The 19,798-nt window shown below is 38.8% G+C and overlaps 1 protein-coding gene across 2 annotated transcripts in view; it reads left to right on the forward strand.

Annotated features, from left to right (window-relative positions):
- Positions 1–8,223: 8,223 nt before the first annotated feature.
- LOC136858652 (heterogeneous nuclear ribonucleoprotein 27C) overlaps positions 8,224–19,798 on the forward strand; it is a 251,789-nt gene continuing 240,214 nt past the window's right edge. For both annotated transcript variants that reach the window (XM_067138366.2, XM_067138367.2), the window contains exon 1: positions 8,224–8,378. In XM_067138366.2, coding sequence (XP_066994467.1) covers positions 8,341–8,378 — 38 coding nt within the window. In that variant the 5' untranslated portion in view covers positions 8,224–8,340. The remainder of the gene's footprint in view (positions 8,379–19,798) is intronic.

The following is a 19,798-nucleotide window of genomic DNA, read 5'->3' on the forward strand; positions in this document are numbered from 1 at the left end:
TTGCAATCTCTTTTATTTGTGTTCCTAATTTCGTATATTTCATGTCTATTGACAGATGGTACTCTCCACAAGTCGCCATTGTAGATAACATTTTCTGATGAAAGAGACAGTGCTTTAGTACGCCCGCGTCTTATCTCAGACAGTTTACTTGTTACTTTACCTCTGTGTAAGTAAATAAGACGCTCAAAAATTTATCTCTTATGAAACGGATCAGGATATCGATGGTTATGTCCAATTTTTCTGGTTCTTCCCACCCATATAAAAGTTCTGGATAACTCCATGTATTCGCTCCAAATGCATGTTGGTATTGAGACCTGCATGGAGGCGATGGAAATACGCCCGACTAGAAGCAGAGTTTTTATAATGCAGCTCGAAATACAGGACAAATTCCAGAGTGTCCGGGTCACTTTTTAAATCAGTTAATGCCTGATTTAACATCCTCGAAAGTGCATCCGAATCTTTCTCTTCTAGCAGAATTCTTAATATCTTGTAAGTTTCAGCCTGCTTTTCCCTTCCTTTAATTTTACTAGGATTTCTTCTCCACGCGCGGTCAACAAGTCAGGAACCGAAAAGTCGAAACTTGGGAGGAAGCATTACTTTCATCCAGGCATTGTAGAATGATTCCGCCATCTTCGACATGAGAAATTTAGGCTGAAGTTTTTGAGACATAGCCTCTCTCAAAACCGACATGAATATTTCCATGACTGTCGTGTCACACCTGTTACTCAGCATGGAAGCACACGGGAAACCTTGGCATTTTTCGTCGATAACTAGCAGTGTACTCAGTTCAAATCCATACGAATTCATCCCGCGTGTGCTGTCAAGGCAAATGCAGTTAGAACCATATTTTTCAAGCATTTCCCTTTGTGATTCTTCATAAGAATCATGACGAAGTCCTCTATGTTTAACTGAGGATTCGAGGAAGGAATGCTTTGTTCCTTGTAGAAACGCACTACATCTCCTCGTGTATCCACTTCACGAATCCAGCCTTCGACACTCGTGCAATCATTTCGATGCCGTACTGCCTCAGATTTTAAATTATACTGTTCTTCGATGTTAAACAGATGATCTTTCATGGTGAGAAGATGTATGCGATCTATAACTGAACAGCCTATAGAAAATCGAACATATTCAAGAATTTTATCAAGGGGAATTTTCATGGCTATTTTACTTATTATATCTTCCCTCTTTAATTTTGTTAGCCTCAGACGACCCAGTTCTGGTTGGTGACCGACATGGGTTTTGCAGAAATTAGCAACTGTTTTTCCTGATGAGCTGAATGTAACATCTATTTTCGATGGACAATGGCCGTTTATTTTATTTGTTCCCAAAATTTTATCATGCGGTATGTTTTGCCCCTTAGTCTTCAAATGACCATCGCGATGACAAACAAAAGACATTTTTGTAGAACCATCAATTTTACTTACATATTTAGAGCGCCATGTGACGTAGGCTACTCATGTTCTTTCTCAGTGTTCACCTTCCAGTTGTAAAACTCCTCACTACTGGGGAATTCCAGTCTCTCGTGTGGAATAGAAATATCATGATTGTTTGTACAATGTTGCACCGCATCCGTTCTTCAGTCCAGTAACTCTGAAGAAATTGGCCTTCTCACTTTCACTGTCTGTGCGTGGACTTACTTTCAATTGTAATTATTATGAGTGTTGAATCTGCAGAAGTCACATGTAAATTTCACTGCATCACCTGAATGTTTCGTCTGAAAATGATGATACAAGTTATTTCTATAATTAAAAGATGTAGAACATACTGTTCACACAAAGTTATTCATGACTACTTTATAATTAAATAATACACTAGCTTAATAATTTCACTCCAAAATTCTCAAAGAAAAAACTTCAACCCACGTTTTTACAAACTTCATCTGACTATTTTCAATCCACGTTTTTACAAACTTCATCTGACAACCTCACGCTACATATTGGGAGCGAGCATCTTTCCGCGCGGGATCTTCGGGAATGCATACACTACAAGAAAAGAAAGAAAGACCTGTGTATAATTATATTATGTACCGGTAGTACATACTGCACACATGATGTTATTCATCACTATTTTAGAATTAAATTCAGTGATTTAGTTGGAACAAAATATTTACAGGAACTCACCGTATTAATTCAGCAATTTCCAAATGGACTCGTATTGGATGTCAAAATAAGCGGCCTCGTGTTTCCGACAAGCTGAACGTCTCCCCTTTCGTAGCCATGACTTGATGTATGGTTGTGGGTTAAATATATGCACAGGAGGTCCAACGCTGCCTATGAAAATAAGTCCGGTGGTCTTGCAACCAGCAGCCTATTTCTCTTTTCGGTGTGGATCTCATTCATGGTACTGAAAGCTCTTTCAGCTTCTGCTGAAGAGGTGGGAATGGTCTGTACAGTCTTGATTAAAACATCAGCTCCACCGGAATTTCCTTGGTCACGACATACTTTCTAAAAGCATTCATGTACTTCCTCTTGTCTGACATGTGGATAAAGTCACAAAGGTTGCCAACACTCTCATCACCAAAACAGATATCCAAAGTAGAAGTGGAGAGCCAATTATTTTTGTGTATTACCTTTGAATCACTGATAACTTTTGTCATTCTCTCATGTCTCTGCTGAATACAGCTGGAACCAAGATGAGCTGATGTGAACACATTTTCCATAAGCCTGTTATTTAAATTGTTCACAAGACTTCTGAAAAACTGCTTTCTGTCAATTTTTACAACATTTTTAGAATCATGTAATCCTATGTTTCTAAACCTTTTTGTTTTCGGCTTCTTATTCGTCGTTTAGGCCTACTGAGGACCACGGGTCTACTCTTCGGTAAGGTTGTTACTTTATTCTTCTTCTTCCAATACTCCTTCATTTGTTGACTCTGAACCAGCTTTCACTCCTCTGTCCACTTAGTTCCTATAGTCTTCTTACTTGTAAGGGACGTTGGGAAAACTCCGTGTCGGATGGCTTGACGGAACAGTAGTCGGTCATGACTTTGTCCCAGTGGGATACCTAGTTGTTCCATATCCGACTTAACTGACGTGATCCATTTGTTCTTCGAGCCTTGCCTCTTCTTGTTACTGTGAATATCCTGTTGGTGAGTCTTTGAGAATCCAGACGGGCCAAGTGTCCATAAAAGGTCAGGCGCATTTTTCTTATAGACGTGACAATGTCCTTCTAGTGTTCATACAGTTCATCATTATGGCGGATTCTATAAATGCCTCCCTTTTCTCTGATTGGTCCTAATATCCTCCTCAGGATCTTCCGCTCTTTTAACTCCAGCTTTCTGGGTGGGCCTTCCTGGCCATTACAAAGCACTCGGAAGCATACAGAACAGATGGTTTGACGACCGAGTTGTAGTGTCTAAGTTTGAGGTTCTTGGAGAGGCACTTAGATGAATACATACTACGACACGACTGATAAGCCCTTTCAAACTTGGTACATCTGGCAACTACGGCTAGGTTCTCGCACTGACTCGCAGAGATCCATTCTCACAAGTACTTAACTGCAGGTATGTTCCGTATGGTTTTCTTTTCTGCTGCGTTAAGAACTGTTCAGTAGTATTCTCCAGAAGCTGAGTTATACATACATTCAAACACTTTTATAGTGCGCTTGATTGCATTTTGAGCCTCTGTCAGACTTGTCTCTCTTTTCCTGTAACTTTAATGACAAATTAGCTAACTCAACAAGAGCATCATACATAATTACAATATTTTCTAGAAATTCTACTCACGTTAACCTATTTTCTAGACCTTGGAATTTTGCCTTCTATGGAGTCTCTCTGGTGGTCATTTTAGGCCTCATTAAAATGTTTTACTAGTGCGCTATAGTTTTCCCAGACAACTTTTACAGTTCTCTGGCTTGATGCTACCCATCCTATTGTAAATATTTTCCCAATCTTCTTAACTCTTTGTTCCAGTGAAGCAGCACAAATGATGAGTTGCCTTTAATTTTTTGGGAGACATGCCGTATAGGCCTAAAGAATACAATTTGTCAAAGAAAGAATGGGAAACAGAAAAAAACCTGTAACTTCATTTCTTGTATCAGAAACGGCCAGTTCCAAACGATGGTTTAAACAGTGCCAGATTATTATATCTGGAAATAACTTTAAAAACTGTGTTCAAACTCCATTTTCTACCTATAATTACAGAGGCCCAATCACATGCTAGACCAACTAAATGTTCTGCAAGAAAGTTTTCATTCATCCCATATGAAGAAATATTCTGCAATATCTCTCGAGTAATAACATCTGCTGTAGGTCATTCAAGTTTTATCAAGTCCCAGAAAAAGGAATCAACTTCAGAATTATCTGAAAGAGCACATCTCAAATATAATAACAAAACAGATTTTACACTAACTGTTGTTAATTCGCCAATCATAATACTGATTCTTAGCACAACTAAAATTTGTATGAAGAAATCGTCTCATGTCTAAACCATTTAATTGTTGAAGTTCAACATCAGCCTGTAGGTCTACGAAGGGTCTATTTCTTTTCGCAACTGAGTACCATGCTGTTCGAAATACGGTACTCGAACGGTGGTTTCTAGGTGTGACGTTCATAGTGCCCAAGCAACGTCCAAATATCTTTTTATTAGATTCTGATTTTTGTAACATAGTTTTCTTGTGAGGTTCTGAATTTTTGTGCTCATTTTTTCCGAAGGCTTGTTTGTTGTTGATTAATATTATTTCCGTTGGGATGAACCTTGCATTCTACCCATAATTGCATTAGCTTAAGTCCTGAACATTTAGAAACTCCTAATACTTTCCTCTTTACATATATTGCAGACTACATGTTTATTTTATGCAAATAACCACTTGTGTTCTGACACAAAAAAGGTACTGAGACTCGTTCCGACAGTCTGAAAAAAATTGTTTTCGGTAGCTGGGTCCTTGAATTTCACAGTCGATGGTAGATGTAGAACCATAACCTAGATTCTCCATTGAATCTGCATCACACGTTTCAGCAATATTTAACCAAGGCTCTGCCTTTATACTTACGTCTTTAATTAAACTAATGTTCTCGAACTCCGTTCAGTTTCGTTTTTAATTGAGCCATCACACACATTTTTGGTATTATTTGATTCTTCCTCTTCATCCCCAGCACGCTTCTTTCAACCCAGCCACTTCAGTAAACTCATGGTCACACTCACAACTCACTTTCACAGCCACTGGAAAACTTGGAAAGTACAAGGGGCTACCACTGATGTTGATTAAGTGCAGAGAGATTCCATAATATCTGCTTCACAGCAACACATTGAGAAAAACATAAAATAAAATCTGTATTCAAACAAACATAACGAGTGGAAGAAAGTTGTTGTGCTAACTTCCCACTCTTCGAATCCAGTAGCAGTGTAGCCAAACTTAGAGAACCAGGAAACCGCCCAGGAGTGTAAAAGTGGCCGTATCTTATGAACATAATACCGTGAGGCTCGATATTAGTCCGCTAGACTACACCCATGACGTTTCAGCGCTGTGTATAGATTATAAGATTTTCTTACTGAATGTAAAAATGTTACGTAATTCTAAAGCGGGAAGATATTTTCGGGAACGGCATTCCGGCCCGTTCCGGTCCAACTAAACCACTGATTAAATTTAATACACTACCTTAATTAATTACTTCTGACGACACGATAGAATTAAATAATACACTCAAAGATTCTCAAAGAATGAAAGGTGAGCGTGATTTGTGACGACACGATGCGTTCGGCCATTGGTTCGTCACTATGAGCCGAGTGACACCGAATATAACCGATGACGGCTCCTGACAAAAGTGGATTTGCTGCACCTCAAAGGGCTGTTCAGCCTGCTGTATTTCAGCTTAATCCAGTATGCTCAGCAAATACACAGCCTGAACTGTCCCAATCTACTTAACATTTTGTACATAGACGTAGTCAATTAGAAAAACTTTAGATCGTCTAAAAGAAGTCGAGGAGAATAACTAAGAACAACATAATCTGAATGAACTAAACTGAAATTCAACTCAAGAGCTTAGGAAAAGTATCTTTCCGCATGTGAGCACGTCCCCTGTCTCCCTTCCCGTCTCCGTTCTCCATCTCCGCTACAACCAGCTAATCATTAACGTCGTGCGTCTATCTGACAAGTACTTCATTCTGAAACAGTGAAGCATCAAACGAAATCACTTCCTTTCACATAGCTGTACTTTGATTACGTACCATACCTGTTTATTCCTTTATTGTTCGGTGGATTGCAAAATACAATATTTCCAGGAATGTTGTAAATATTGTAGCCTCGTCATTCGGAAGGTAAAAACGAACTCATGATCACCTCATGACAACATTTCTGCAGGTAGAGGGCGGTTACGAATATAAATGAAAGTACAAATAATAATAATAATAATAATAATAATAATAATAATAATAATAATAATAATAATAATAATTATTATTATTATTAACAACGAATATGCCAAGGATCCTATTCCCATACCGTGTTAAGGCCCTTCCTGTCTTATTTACGGCGAGTGCATAGTTTGAACTGAGCTGACACATCGACCTTTCGCTGGAGACTTGGATTTTCCGTGCAGTTTAAATTCCAAGCGAGCGGCGTAAACACTGTACACAGAAACGCCCGTGAGCTGCGCGGTCTTTTTCACTTCTTCCACAGTCCACAGCGGATTCTAATCTCGTAGTCTACTGTAAACGTTTAAAACAATTTGGTTTAGATTTCCTACTTAATTTTTCTCCACTTTTATTAGCTTTAAAGTATTTCACAGGGGACTCAAGCGTCACAGCATCACACACGTGTTGCTCACAGCTGGCAGCCATTATGAACACTGAAATGCTGTTGCAGCCAGTATTGCCAACAGTTTTTTGGATTCATCTTCAACGTCTCACATATTATGCGAAATTATCAGCAATGGAATGGACTCGAACAAAGCTTACTACGTACACAGTGCAATAAGATATCAATATCATATTAAGTAATTTTCATTTTGCTACGTACACCACTGAGAACAATAACTATTCATAGCCATCTACGTATGAAATATAAGAGTTGGTGACGAACCCGAATAACATACAACCTGTGATATATTTTCCATATTTATACAGGGCAAAAAATTTAAATTCGTCAAGTCAGTTCACCAGAATATCTAACCAAACTGAAAAAAGCTCCTGACTTCAGGAACAAGTAACAAACCTAGGGAACTATTTGGCGCTGCGGAAGCCTTTTCACCGACCGGAAGTCTAACAAACATCAAAGGGACCGCTAAGGTCTTGAGTTGACTCTCAGTATAGTGAAGAGATAACTTAAAATGGATTCAGTAACCTATTGTTGCCAGTGTATACGGACAGACAACATATTTAACAGTAAAGGTTTCATTTTAATAGGATTTTAAATAATGAATGTTTATGAAGCTGACTTACTGGAACTTAGTACCGGTACCGTAATTAATCAGATCAAGACATATCCATTACAATCATGTATGATTGGTGATTTCTTTGTAAATATACTATCAACATGAATCATTTGAAATAATCAGTTCGCTCATGAACGGCCAATCATACGCCATCTGTGGTACACGTACATCAATGGCTACCAAAAAGAAAAAAAAAAAAAAAAATAACACCTACTTTGTTAGCAAAACTTGTAACCAGTTAATTTGTTATTCATTTGACACGAAGAATAGTGGTTTTAACTTCTAAAAATTTTTCATTGTTCAGGTTTAGCATTATAACCCTGAAGAAGAATTGTTGTGCTCGTACATTTTTTTTTTCAATTCTCTGTACGCCTACTATCATCACAGCTCATAATTATGGTAACATCGTAACTGTTCGCAACATTTCAAGACGTTCAAGTAGCAAACACGACGTACGTCTCTTAAACATGCATTGAGGACAACACTTAGTTGTTTGACAGGAATTACACATTACTGTCCAAATTTCAAATAAATAATCTGATCAGCAGAATGTCTGATAATCATTCATAAATTCTGTATGGTACGCACAGGGAGTAAAGAATACCTTCGTGTGTGCCGAATGCCAAGGAGTTCAATGCTTCAGATGACATTGAAGTAAACGGAAGTAACTTGCAAGTTTAATTTCTAATAATTACGATTATTACAAATCATGGTTGATGCATTGGTCTTTTTAAACTTTAATTAAATATATTGTTTTAATATATCGTTTAAACGCACCAATATTTATCAATGTAGTATAAACCGATGCATTTCGGCTTTGGTAGTGATGACGTCAATGGTTCATGTTTTTTCTCATGCGGGTCGATACGTGAAAACTTCCTTTCCAGAATAGCCATTTTGAAGCTTGATGTGTGGATGAGGGATCTGGAACAGTATAGTGCTCTAATATAGTTACATTTCTTGAGTACAATGAGAGTGAAAACCGAAATGGACAACGACGATAAAGGGTGAGTATTTAAAGTAATTAGGCTCTTGTAAGATTAGCTAAGTTTCTATATTGTTGATGAACAGATATAGTTTCTTATGCCGCCATGAACGTTGGCGTCGTATAATGTGTTATTTAACGTACCCTGTTTAGTTCCGTGTGAAAGAACGTTTTTAAACAACCGCATTCCATGCATCGGAAAAGGATCTGGCGCATTTAACGATTGCTCATCTATATGCATTCAGTTACTTAAGTTTGGAACAAGCCGGTGTATTGCCAATAGTTAACACGTGTCTTAAGTGGTATCCTGTAGGGGAGAGTGGGGCAGTTTCATACACATTCTACCTATTAACAGTTAAGAAGATTTAGTGGCTGTATTTTGCAATCTAAATGGTTAAAAACAAGTGTTACAAAAACATTGTTATATTAGAAACAAGTTGGACTTACGTAATTACTCATTTAGTTAATTCCTGTAAAACAATTTAAAAATATTTATAAACATGTAATTTGTATGAAAGTACCCCAACATGGGGCAGTATCATACATTGCAGGGGCACTTTCATACATGTTCTACAATATTGACAAAACATGCTTTTATACATACAAATACACCACTAGCCTATCCTAAACTGAATTCAGTCAGATCTACAGAAAAAGTTAAGGAAATTGCTCGAGCTGTTCCTCCAACCATGGTAAGCTGTGGAAATTTAGTGTAAATATCAGCCCGAGAAATTTCACTGACATCTTTCTTTTCGTAAAAAACAAATTTCTTTTTATAATTTGTACGTGAAAAGTTTGAGAAACTCTGAATCATTCATTTTCTCATCAACTTGACAAACGAAGTATTTCTTTGTTCTTTTTGTTACAAACTCAACCAGAACGAAGTCATTAAGCTCAATATCACTGCTGTTATCAAGCAGCGGTAAGTCAACATCTTGGTCACTAAACTCAAGTTCACTTTCACCACTTGTTACAGCAACACTTTCTTCACTGCTTGAAAAATTGAAGCCTACAGATTCCTTGCCAGATTTAAATAATTTTCGTCCAGGGAGATTCGAGGATGTCATCTTGTTTGGCTTTCTTTTCGTTTTATTCTTAAGCTTCATCATTTCCTCCAATCTTTCTTTTTCAGGAGTGGTGGTAGTCAGAATTCTTGACTTTCCTTTAGCTCGTCCAGGGTCTTTAAGTGTTATAGGATTTGCTTTGGGGTAAGGGTGGATATATTCTGGTGTAATTGTAGGTTTTTGAGGGTTGCCTTGGAATTGGGTGTTGGCGTGGAAGTGGGAGAAGCTGAAGTGAGTATGTTACTGGATAGTTCTTGGCATGACTTCCTCATGATGGGCAGGATCTGAAGATGTAGAAATTTTTGTGCAATCCTGTGGAGGGCATGGGCGATCTGTTGTCAAAGATGCAGCAAAGTCTGTCAGTAAAGACAAAACGATTTGGAGACCAAAGTCCGGTCTTCCTGAATTAAGACACAATGTTGATCTTGAAAAATGACTGACTGAATGGTACATTTGTCAGGTATGGTATGTTATAAATTGATAAGGTCCTTCCTGGATTTTCATAGATCCATGTATTAAATGCTTGCCTGCATCTGGTCTTAAATGGACCGAATTTGTCAAACAAGACAAATACGGGATCATCCTTTTAGAAGACTTGCATATCTTTTGGAGATGCTTGATGATTTCAAGAAAAGATGTTCCTGCAACCCACCCTCTAGGCCTAAGAGCCCCAATTATATCCTTTTTTGCTTCAAAAATAGATATAAGGGGGTGTATGAAAGTGCCCCAAACCATTGTATGAAAGTGCCCCATAGGCAGTTATTTTACTAATCTTGCCATCTGGCTTTTCATAAGTTATGGAGACTACTGTAACTTATACATAAGTTGCAGTAAAGAGTGTAGTATGATGTGAAACTTATTTCAGAATCAAACACAGTGAATCAAAAGACTTACCTAACTATTTCACAGCATGAAGATTTTTTTAAAAAATCACCAAAATTAAACTTTTCAGCACAGCTTCTCGTCAACAGATTCTATGAAGCTACAACTTGCATAGGAAGTAGATGAAGTCAAAAGGAGTTAATAAGAATAAAAAAGATGGCACTCTCTACCCTTAAAGGTGGGAAATTTAAAACTGTATGAAACTGCCCCTGTATGAAACTGCCCCACTCTCCCCTACGCTGTTTTATTATAATGTGTAATATGTTAATAGTTTCCTCGAAAATCCTCCCCTAGTGGCTGTATTATAATGGGATACTTAGTGAATTTGCTGAATTGAATCTTTTATTAGTGGGAAACGTGTCCCCTTAAAATGAAGGAAATTCTGAAAAATGGTAGCTGTATGTAAGTTAATGTTACCACATGAATTTACTACAGGAGTTAAGGTACTTTCTTCAACCCTTTAATTGGCAGTGGCCTATCTTTTCAGGGAAACATTTTAAAGGACATTTCGTACACCAGATGAACTCTGAATGCTCTGATTTGTTTACTAACATTTGACTGAAAAGTAGTTAACAGGTTAGGCTGTAGTCCACTAGAATCAAGATTACTGTTATTGTCAGGTTTAGTTCTTGGACTACTGGAAACTGCCGTGATTGACACCTTTCAATACATAATGAAATCACATAATGAAGTTCCATTAATCTCAAAATTATTTGCAGGACATGTTTAGTCTTTTTGAGACACCTTCAGCCACTTAATAGTATTATTTTTTTGCTATTTGCTTCACGTTGCACCGACACAGATATGTCTTATGGCGACGATGGGATAGAAAAGGCCTAGGAAGTGGAAGTGGCCGTGGCCTTGATTAAGGTACAGCCACGGCATTTGCCTAGTGTGAAAATGGGAAACCGTGGAAAACCATCTTCAGGGCTGCCGACAGTGGGCTCGAACCCACTATCTCCCGATTACTTAATGGTATAAGGCTCGCCAGAATAAATATCGGTAAATAACATAGTAATCATGGCTGACTGTGGGCGAATGGACTCTGCCATTGGTTGAAGATTACGCCAATGAAATGTCGTTCCTCATTAAAAAAAAAAAAATATATTAAGTTAGGCTGTCAGCTATAGGTATAGGGTCAGGCATAGGTGCATCTACCTAGGTTTTGTAGATGGCCTAGACATCACCAAAGAGGCATAGTGGGGAAATCGGCAAGGTAGTTTCCCGTTACTTTCCTCATACATTATCATTATAGACTGTTATGCCTTTCAGCGTTCAGTCTGCAAGCCTCTGTGAATTTACTAAACGTCGCCACAATCCTCGATTGCAACTAGTGTTGTGGCCTCATTTAGTTCTATACCTCTCATTTAAATCGTTAGAAACAGAGTCTAACCATCGTCGTCTTGGTCTCCCTCTACTTCTCTTACCCTCCATAGCAGAGTCCATTGTTCTCCTAGGTAACCTATCCTCCTCAATTTGCCTCACATGACCCCACCACCGAAGCCGGTTTATGCGTACAGCTTCATCCAAAGAGTTCATTCCTAAATTAGCCTTTATCTCCTCATTCAGAGTACCCTCCTGCCATTGTTCCCACCTGTTTGTACCAGCAATCATTCTTGTTACTTTCATGTCTGTTACTTCTAACTTATGAATAAGATATCCTGAGTCCACCCAGCTTTCACTGCTGTAAAGCAAAGTTGGTCTGAAAACAGACCTATGTAAAGATAGTTTCGTCTGGGAGCCGACTTCCTTCTTACAGAATACTGCTGATCGCAACTGCGAGCTCACTGCATTAGCTTTACTACACCTTGATTCAATCTCACTATATTACCATCCTGGGAGAACACACAACCTAAATACTGGAAATTATCGACCTGTTCTAGCTTTGTGTCACCAATCTGACATTGTTTTGTTGAATTTCTTACCTACTGACATCAATTTAGTCTTCGTGAGGCTAATTTTCATACCATACTCATTGCACTTATTTTCAAGTTCCAAGATATTAGACTGCAGGCTTTCGGCACAGTCTGCTATTAAGGCCAAGTCGTCAGCATAGGCCAGACTGCTTACTACATTTCCACCTAACTGAATCCCTCCCTGCCATTTTATACCTTTCAGCAGATGATCCATGTAAATTACGAATAGCAAAGGTGAAAGATTACAGACTTGTCTCACCCCTTTATGTACCCTGAACCAAGAAGTCATTCAACCATCAATTCTCACTGAAGCCCAATTGTCAACATAAATACCTTTGATTGATTTTAATAATCTACCTTTAATTCCATAGTCCCCCAGTACAGTGAACATCTTTTCCCTCAGTAACCTGTCATATGCTTTCTCTAGATCTACGAAACATAAACACAACTGCCTATTCCTCTCGTAGCGTTTTTCAATTACCTGGCGCATACTGAAAATCTGATCCTGACAGCCTCTCTGTGGTCTGAAACCACACTGGTTTTCATCCAACTTCCTCTCACCGACTGATCGCACCCTCCCTTCGAAGATGCCAGTGAATACTTTGCCTGGTATACTAATCAATGAGATACCTCGATAGTTATTGCAATCCTTCCTGTTCCCTTGCTTATGGATAGGTGCAATTACTGCTTTTGTCCAATCTGAAGGTACCTTACCAACACTCCACGCTAATTTGACTACTCTATGAAGCCATTTCATCCCTGCCTTCCCACTATACTTCACCATTTCAGGTCTAATTTCATCTGTTCCTGCTTCCTTATTTACCATCCTTTCCACTTCCTCAAGCACAATTTCACCAACATCATTTTCCTCCTCCCCATGAGCTTGGCTGTTTGCAACACCACCAGGATGATTTCCTTCTACATTGAGATGATGTTCAAAATATTCCCTCCACCTCTCCAGTGATTCCCTGGGATCTATTATGAGTTGCCCTGAATTACTTAAAACACTGTTCATTTCCTTTTCCCCTCCCTAAGATTTTTTATTACTGTCCAGAAAGGTTTCCCTGCTGCTTGACCTAGCCTTTCCAGGTTATTACCAAAATCTTCCCATGACTTCTTTTTGGAGCCAACAACTATTTGTTTCGCTCTGTTTCTTTCATCTACGTACCAATCCCTGTCTGCCTCGGCCCTTGTTTTAGAGCCATTTCTGATAAGCCTTTTTTTAAACGTTTTACAGGCTGCTCTCACTTCATCATTCCACCAAGATGTTTGCCTTTTCCCATCTTTGCACACAGTTGTTCCTAGGCATTCCCTTGCTGTTTCTACTACAGCATCCCTGTATGCCACACATTCACTTTCTATATCCTGAACCTGCTTACTGTCTACTGTTCGAAACTTCTCACTAATCATATCCATGTACTTCTGTCTAATTTCCTTGTCCTGGAGATTTTCAACCCTTATTCGTTTGCAGACAGATTTCACTTTCTCTACCCTAGGCCTAGAGATACTTAGTTCACTACAGATCAGATAGTGGTCTGTATCATCGAAAAATCCGCGAAAAACTCGTACATTCCTAACAGATTTCCTGAATTCAAAGTCTGTTAAGATATAGTCTATTATGGATCTGGTACCCCTAGCCTCCCATGTGTAGCGGTGAATAGCCTTATGCTTGAAGAATGTATTCGTAACAGCTAAACCCATACTAGCACAGAAGTCCAGCAGACTCTTCCCATTCCCATTAGCTTCCATATCTTCCCCACATTTACCCATCACCCTTTCGTATCCTTCAGTTCTATTCCCAACTCTCGCATTGAAATCGCCCATTAGCACTATTCTATCTTTGCTGTTGACCCTGACCACGATGTCACTCAATGCTTCATAAAGCTTGTCAACTTCATCCTCATCTGGTTATTAGCTGGACCTAACTTATCCAGACCAATGGTTTTGTTACTAGCTGGACCTAACTAATCCAGACTAATAGCTGGCATGATTTTCACCTAACAATGTGCCACTACTGTCGGATTTTTTATTATGGACACTAGAGTTTAGGCTTTAATTACAAATGAACCAATAGGCCTATGGAAATTAGAGTTATACCAATATTTTCCTTGTTTAATTCTACATTAGCGCATATAAACGCATTGTTTTCGACGTTCATTAAATATTTTTTATTTGTGGTTGTAATAAATACTGCCCGGGTTTTTGGCTGCTTCTCTACGAAGCGCTCACTTAGGAATATATACAAGGAAGACGACTTGTCTGATTCTAATGAAATTTTTATATGTTATAACCACATGTATTTGTAGTGTAATACTCAAGTCACCATTTTTTTCAACCACCCCGAAAAACGTTCTTATCATTTTTCTAAAGCAACTCTTTCTCAGCCCAGGATAAACGTACAGCAGCAAACTTGGGCTTAATTTGAAGCACGCAGTGATGGTTATCAGAAACTACAACAACTGTAACCGTGCAGTGTGGTACCAAATTTATGAAGAGTAATATTGAAGGGAGGTTTTGTCCACGCCGGACCGTGCTATTAACAGCAGGCCGGGTGGTGAAATTGGGCGCAGTGTTGCCGCGTTCATTAGTAATCACGCGCACAACGAACACAGTACACTCGCCCCGGGCAGTTGTGAAACGGAATGCCCGTGACCTTGGTTTGCCCGGAAGCTATTTTCAGTGTTCCTATGTTCTGCATGTTGACCACGTCACTTCAAGATGCCTCCCAGACCGCCGTTTACAGAGGGTGAACTTGCAATGATTTTTTTTTTTGCTTTACGTCGCACTGACATAGATAGGTCTTATGGCGACGATGGGAGAGGAAACGCCGAGGAATGGGAAGGAAGCAGCCGTGGCCTTAATTAAGGTACAGCCCCAGCATTTGCCTGGTGTGAAAATGGGAAACCACGGAAAACCATCTTCAGGGCTGCCCTCAGTGGGGTTCGAACCCACTATCTCCCGGATGCGAGTTCACAGCTGCGCGTTCGTAACCGCATGGTCAACTCGCCCGGTTTGCAATGATTTTGAATGCTATTTTTTCTGAACTCTGGAAACAGTGTATTAAATACGCGGAGAAAATTGAAGACCACTACTGGGAAAAAGATGGACTGTCTGCAAATATCCCTTATTTCGAGTCATAACATGAATGACAGCAGCACCGATTCTTCGGAACACAGTGATTTTTCAGACGAAGAAAATTGATAGAATTAAATACCGTAAATATATGTAAATAATAATACAAATTGCAAAATTGTACAGTGTGATATTTCAACCATTTTTAAACCTGTCGTTGAAGGTCCAAAGCCCTTATGAGAAAAGGGGATGGGAAGTGGAATTTATAAGAGGAAATAAAATTAAAGGTTGAATGTAAACGAAAAGCTGTGTTCGTTGCGCGCGTGAATACCACTGAACGCGGCAACACTGCACCCGATTTCACCACCCGGCCTGCTGTTAATCGCACGATCCGGCGTACACAAAACCTCCTTTTAATATTACTCTTCATAAATTCGGTACGACTCTGTACGGTTACAGTTGTTGTAGTTTCTGATAACAATGACTGAGTGCTTCAAAACAAGCCCAAGTTTGCTGCTGTACGTTTATCCTGAGCTGAGAAAGAATTGCTTTAGAAAAATAAGAACTTTTTTCAGGGTGGTTGAAAAAAATTGTAACTTGAGTATTACACTACAAATACATGTGGTTATGACATATAAAAATTTCATTAGAATCAGACAAGTTGTTTTCCTTGTATATATTCCTAAGTGAGAGCTTACTAGAGAAGCAGCCAAAAACCCGGGCAATATTCATTACAACCACAAATAAAAAATATTTAATGAACGTCGAAAACAATGCGTTTATATACGCTAATGTAGAATTAAACAAGGAAAATATTGGTATAACTCTAATTCCATAGGCCTATTGGTTCGTTTGTAATTAAAGCCTAAACTCGAGTGTCCATAATAAAAAATCCGACGGTAGTTTGTAAGTTTGGAAGTTGGCAGCCTTGTGCACCGGTCGATCACGTCGACTGCGAGAGAGAAACAACACCATGAGAAGTCTGCAGGAATGAAACAAACTGCCGTGAAATCGCCCCTTGATGTCTGCACCGAAAAGGCTGCAGGTACTGATCTTTTGCCCGGAATTCATGGGTGATTTGCAGAAACGATTAGTTTTGAGCCTTATGCCTATTGCTCACGGTAAAATGTTTCGTAAAATTTCTTGTACAATTAATTTTATAAAAGTTTATTGAAAACAAGTTGTGTTGCTCTCGGTAAAATTATTTTATAAAATCCGTGGAAACATCATAATGGCCATCTATGAACTTACTTCTGAACTAAGATGTGCATGTGCTGCCATCTATCGATAAACTTTTAAACCAAGAATCAGCTGTTCAACTTACAATGTGTTTGAGAGTATGGCTCCAACAAACAAAGCAAAACGTGCTGCTTTAGGTGCAATTATATGTTGTACAGTGGTAAAAAGGAAGAAAAGAAATGCTGGACTCGGGACTGGATGAAAAGAGAATAAGGTAGAGGATTGCTGTCCTTGGTTGAAAATTAGTTGGTTAGAAGACCGGTATTCATATAGGAATTCGGCGATTGTTTTTTGCCTCCTTGCATTTCTGCTGTGGTAAAGTGGCATTTTAACTTCGTACAAACAAGGATATTTCTGGTATTCGTCATTAAAACACTAACAGCTTCCTTAGTCCACCTGGATTCTGCAATTTTAGAAAGAAGTGTTTGTTTACAATCGAGCTTCGCAATCTTCTCACGACGTAGCGCTGATTGGTTTGTTTCGTAAAATTAATTTTACGGAATAGAACATGACCTATTTTGTGAAAAGTTTTATCAAAGGTTTTATAAAACTTGAATTTGGCTGTGAGCAACAGAAATTTTATAAAATTAAATTATTGTACGATACATTTGACAGAAAATTTTACCGTGAGCAACAGGCATTAGGCAATGTCCAAGTTATGCCCGATGATCCATTGCTTAAACAAGGTTCGGCCAGTGTTCAACTAGATGTTTAAGCTTTGAAAATGTAAAGAAGTGTCTTCCATGCAATATTTTGCTTGTCACAACTGATGAAATTTAATCGGTGTACATGTCTAACGTTAGTCAGCTGTAGTCTTCCTGCACAATGGCTGCAAATATGGATAAACATGTGCATGAACTTGCTCACATAGAAGAATATTGCTTTCTTTGGTACGAGGAAGTGTGATTTGATTATATAGTATTGTTATGGTGAGCGTACAGTAACCTGACTAGCATTGGCAAAGGAAAGATGAAATTATAGTACTGTGTAACGAATGAGTTGTATGGGCCATATAGATGTAAATGCATTCTGGAGATTGTAGGTTTGAAACACAACATTGGCAGCACTGAAGATTATTTTCTGGGTAGAAATTCAGTATGCGCAACAGAAGTTTTATAGTATCATAAGGAAATTGAAATGTTACAAATCTTATGTGAAATACCTTGTAGGGGAGAGATGTGTTCACTGGGACAGCCAGCGACCCACCCGCTGTCCCCCAGAAGTACATTTACAACCTAATATAATTTATCACATGTCATTCATTGCTCAGACGTGCTGTAGCATTTCCATTGGCTGAGATTAATGATAAATTACTTCAGCTTTTTGAATGCGCTGTTATCACTGTACGGAATGCTAGAGAGGCGTAACACAACTTCGCAGCCCTAACCTGGGGGCTTACGCCCCCAGATCACCTTTGCTTGATCCCAGTCCAATGGGTTTTTCAATAATCTAACTTAACCAATCCAGACCAATGGTTTTGTCCCGAGTTGGCAGCCCTGTGCAGCGCACAATCCCGACCATCGCGGGAAGTCGGCAAGAAAGAAACAAATTTACAGTGCAATCGCATCTAGATGTCTGTGCTGAAAAAATGTTGTAGTAACTGACCTTGTGCCGTTTTCTGTAGTTCCCCATTTTTACACCAGGCAAGTACTGGGGCCGGGTTATGTGAATGATGTTGATCCACGAAATATCACTGTTATATTTGTCACAAATGGAAGATAGTAATTGCTTTTACTCAGTCTCAAATCCCAGGTTGATTAAGAAATAATACAAAATATTTTATTTTAGAGAATACATAATTTACTGCCTTACAACAACTAATTCTGCTATGTCGCAGCGCTTCAGTAAGTGTTTTGTTTGTCCAACACTGTTGTCTATGATGTCTTTGCTCAGTGAAGTTCTTTGGTGTCGTTTTATTGATTTTTCTCATTCGATGTAATTTGACGGGCTGTTACTTCATGTGGATTCAATAAACGATTTATTGGTCCAGGGATCATGCTATTTTCCTTTTAAAATATATACATGTATTGGTCCAGGGATCATGCTATTTTTCAACAAAATACCCGCACTCCCATTCGCTTGAAAGATAGCTCGTTGGTGCCAGCCCTGGACCTCAAGAAAAACAAACGACTGCGCGAGCAGCGGAATGCAAGACATGGCCAAAGGTAACAAAAATTGCAGACATAGCACTCCCATTCATCGGTGCCAGCCCTGGACCTCAAGAAAGAAACAAAAGACGGCGCAAGGAGCGGAATGCAACACCATGGACTCTTATTTGCAGCCAGTAAATACGTATACATATTTCTTGCTAGTAACGACGGTATTTCTTAATCAACCTGGGATTTGAGACTTTGAGTAAATAAATGATTACCTTTCGTTTGTGACAAATATTAGTGATATTTCGTGGATCAACATCGTTCACGTAACCCTGGGGCCGTTATAATGGCCATGAATCTTCTTTCCTAGTCATTGCATTTTCCTACCTTATAGTTGCCGAAGTCTTTTCTGAATTAGCGCGACGAGTATCCACGGTAAGTATAATATAATAGAATCCCTCTTGGTTGATGTGACAGCCCTGTGATATGGGAAAGTTAGTCTGATATGGATGATATGACCTATTCTTCCAGGCAAATTATCCCAAATGTAACAAAATATATCGGTGCCAAGAATTGTAGTCAAGTTGGCAGTTACTGGTCTGTCCCTTGTCAGGTTCAAGAAACAAGTCCCTTATATTATCTCATGAAAAGCAAAATCTTATTTTAAACTGTACCTCCTTGTAGATTTCAAATTAATTGTTGCACTTTCGCAGCGGATTGCCCACAGGAGGCTATCGGACTAGTTTTTATCCCAGAATAGTCTCAACGTAGTTTTTATCCCAGAATAGTCTCAGCGTGATAATATATAGGGTAAATTGTATGTTTTATGGTATATAACCTCTGATTGTGATTGTTGGTAAAAATATAGAAATGGGAACTCTAGGATTATTACATAGAATGTTACTTGAAATGATTCCAATTTTACCTTATAATGATCGAGGAAGAGAGGTGTTAAATACACTTGCCAGGGACCAACCCGCCCACCCCTAGAAGTATATTTACTTTTATAATAAGAAATACTGTTTTAGACGCCATACTCCATTGCTTATAACGGCGATTGGTTCACGTAAGTATAAGGATGACGCCACTGACACCTAGGATAAGGCCGAGAATTTGATACCAACCATTGCAGAAAAACAAATTATGAAGCGGCCCGGGAAGTTTGAAATGGCC

Source organism: Anabrus simplex, chromosome 1 (genome assembly GCF_040414725.1).
Source record: "Anabrus simplex isolate iqAnaSimp1 chromosome 1, ASM4041472v1, whole genome shotgun sequence".
In the NCBI taxonomy this organism is placed as follows: domain Eukaryota; kingdom Metazoa; phylum Arthropoda; class Insecta; order Orthoptera; family Tettigoniidae; genus Anabrus; species Anabrus simplex.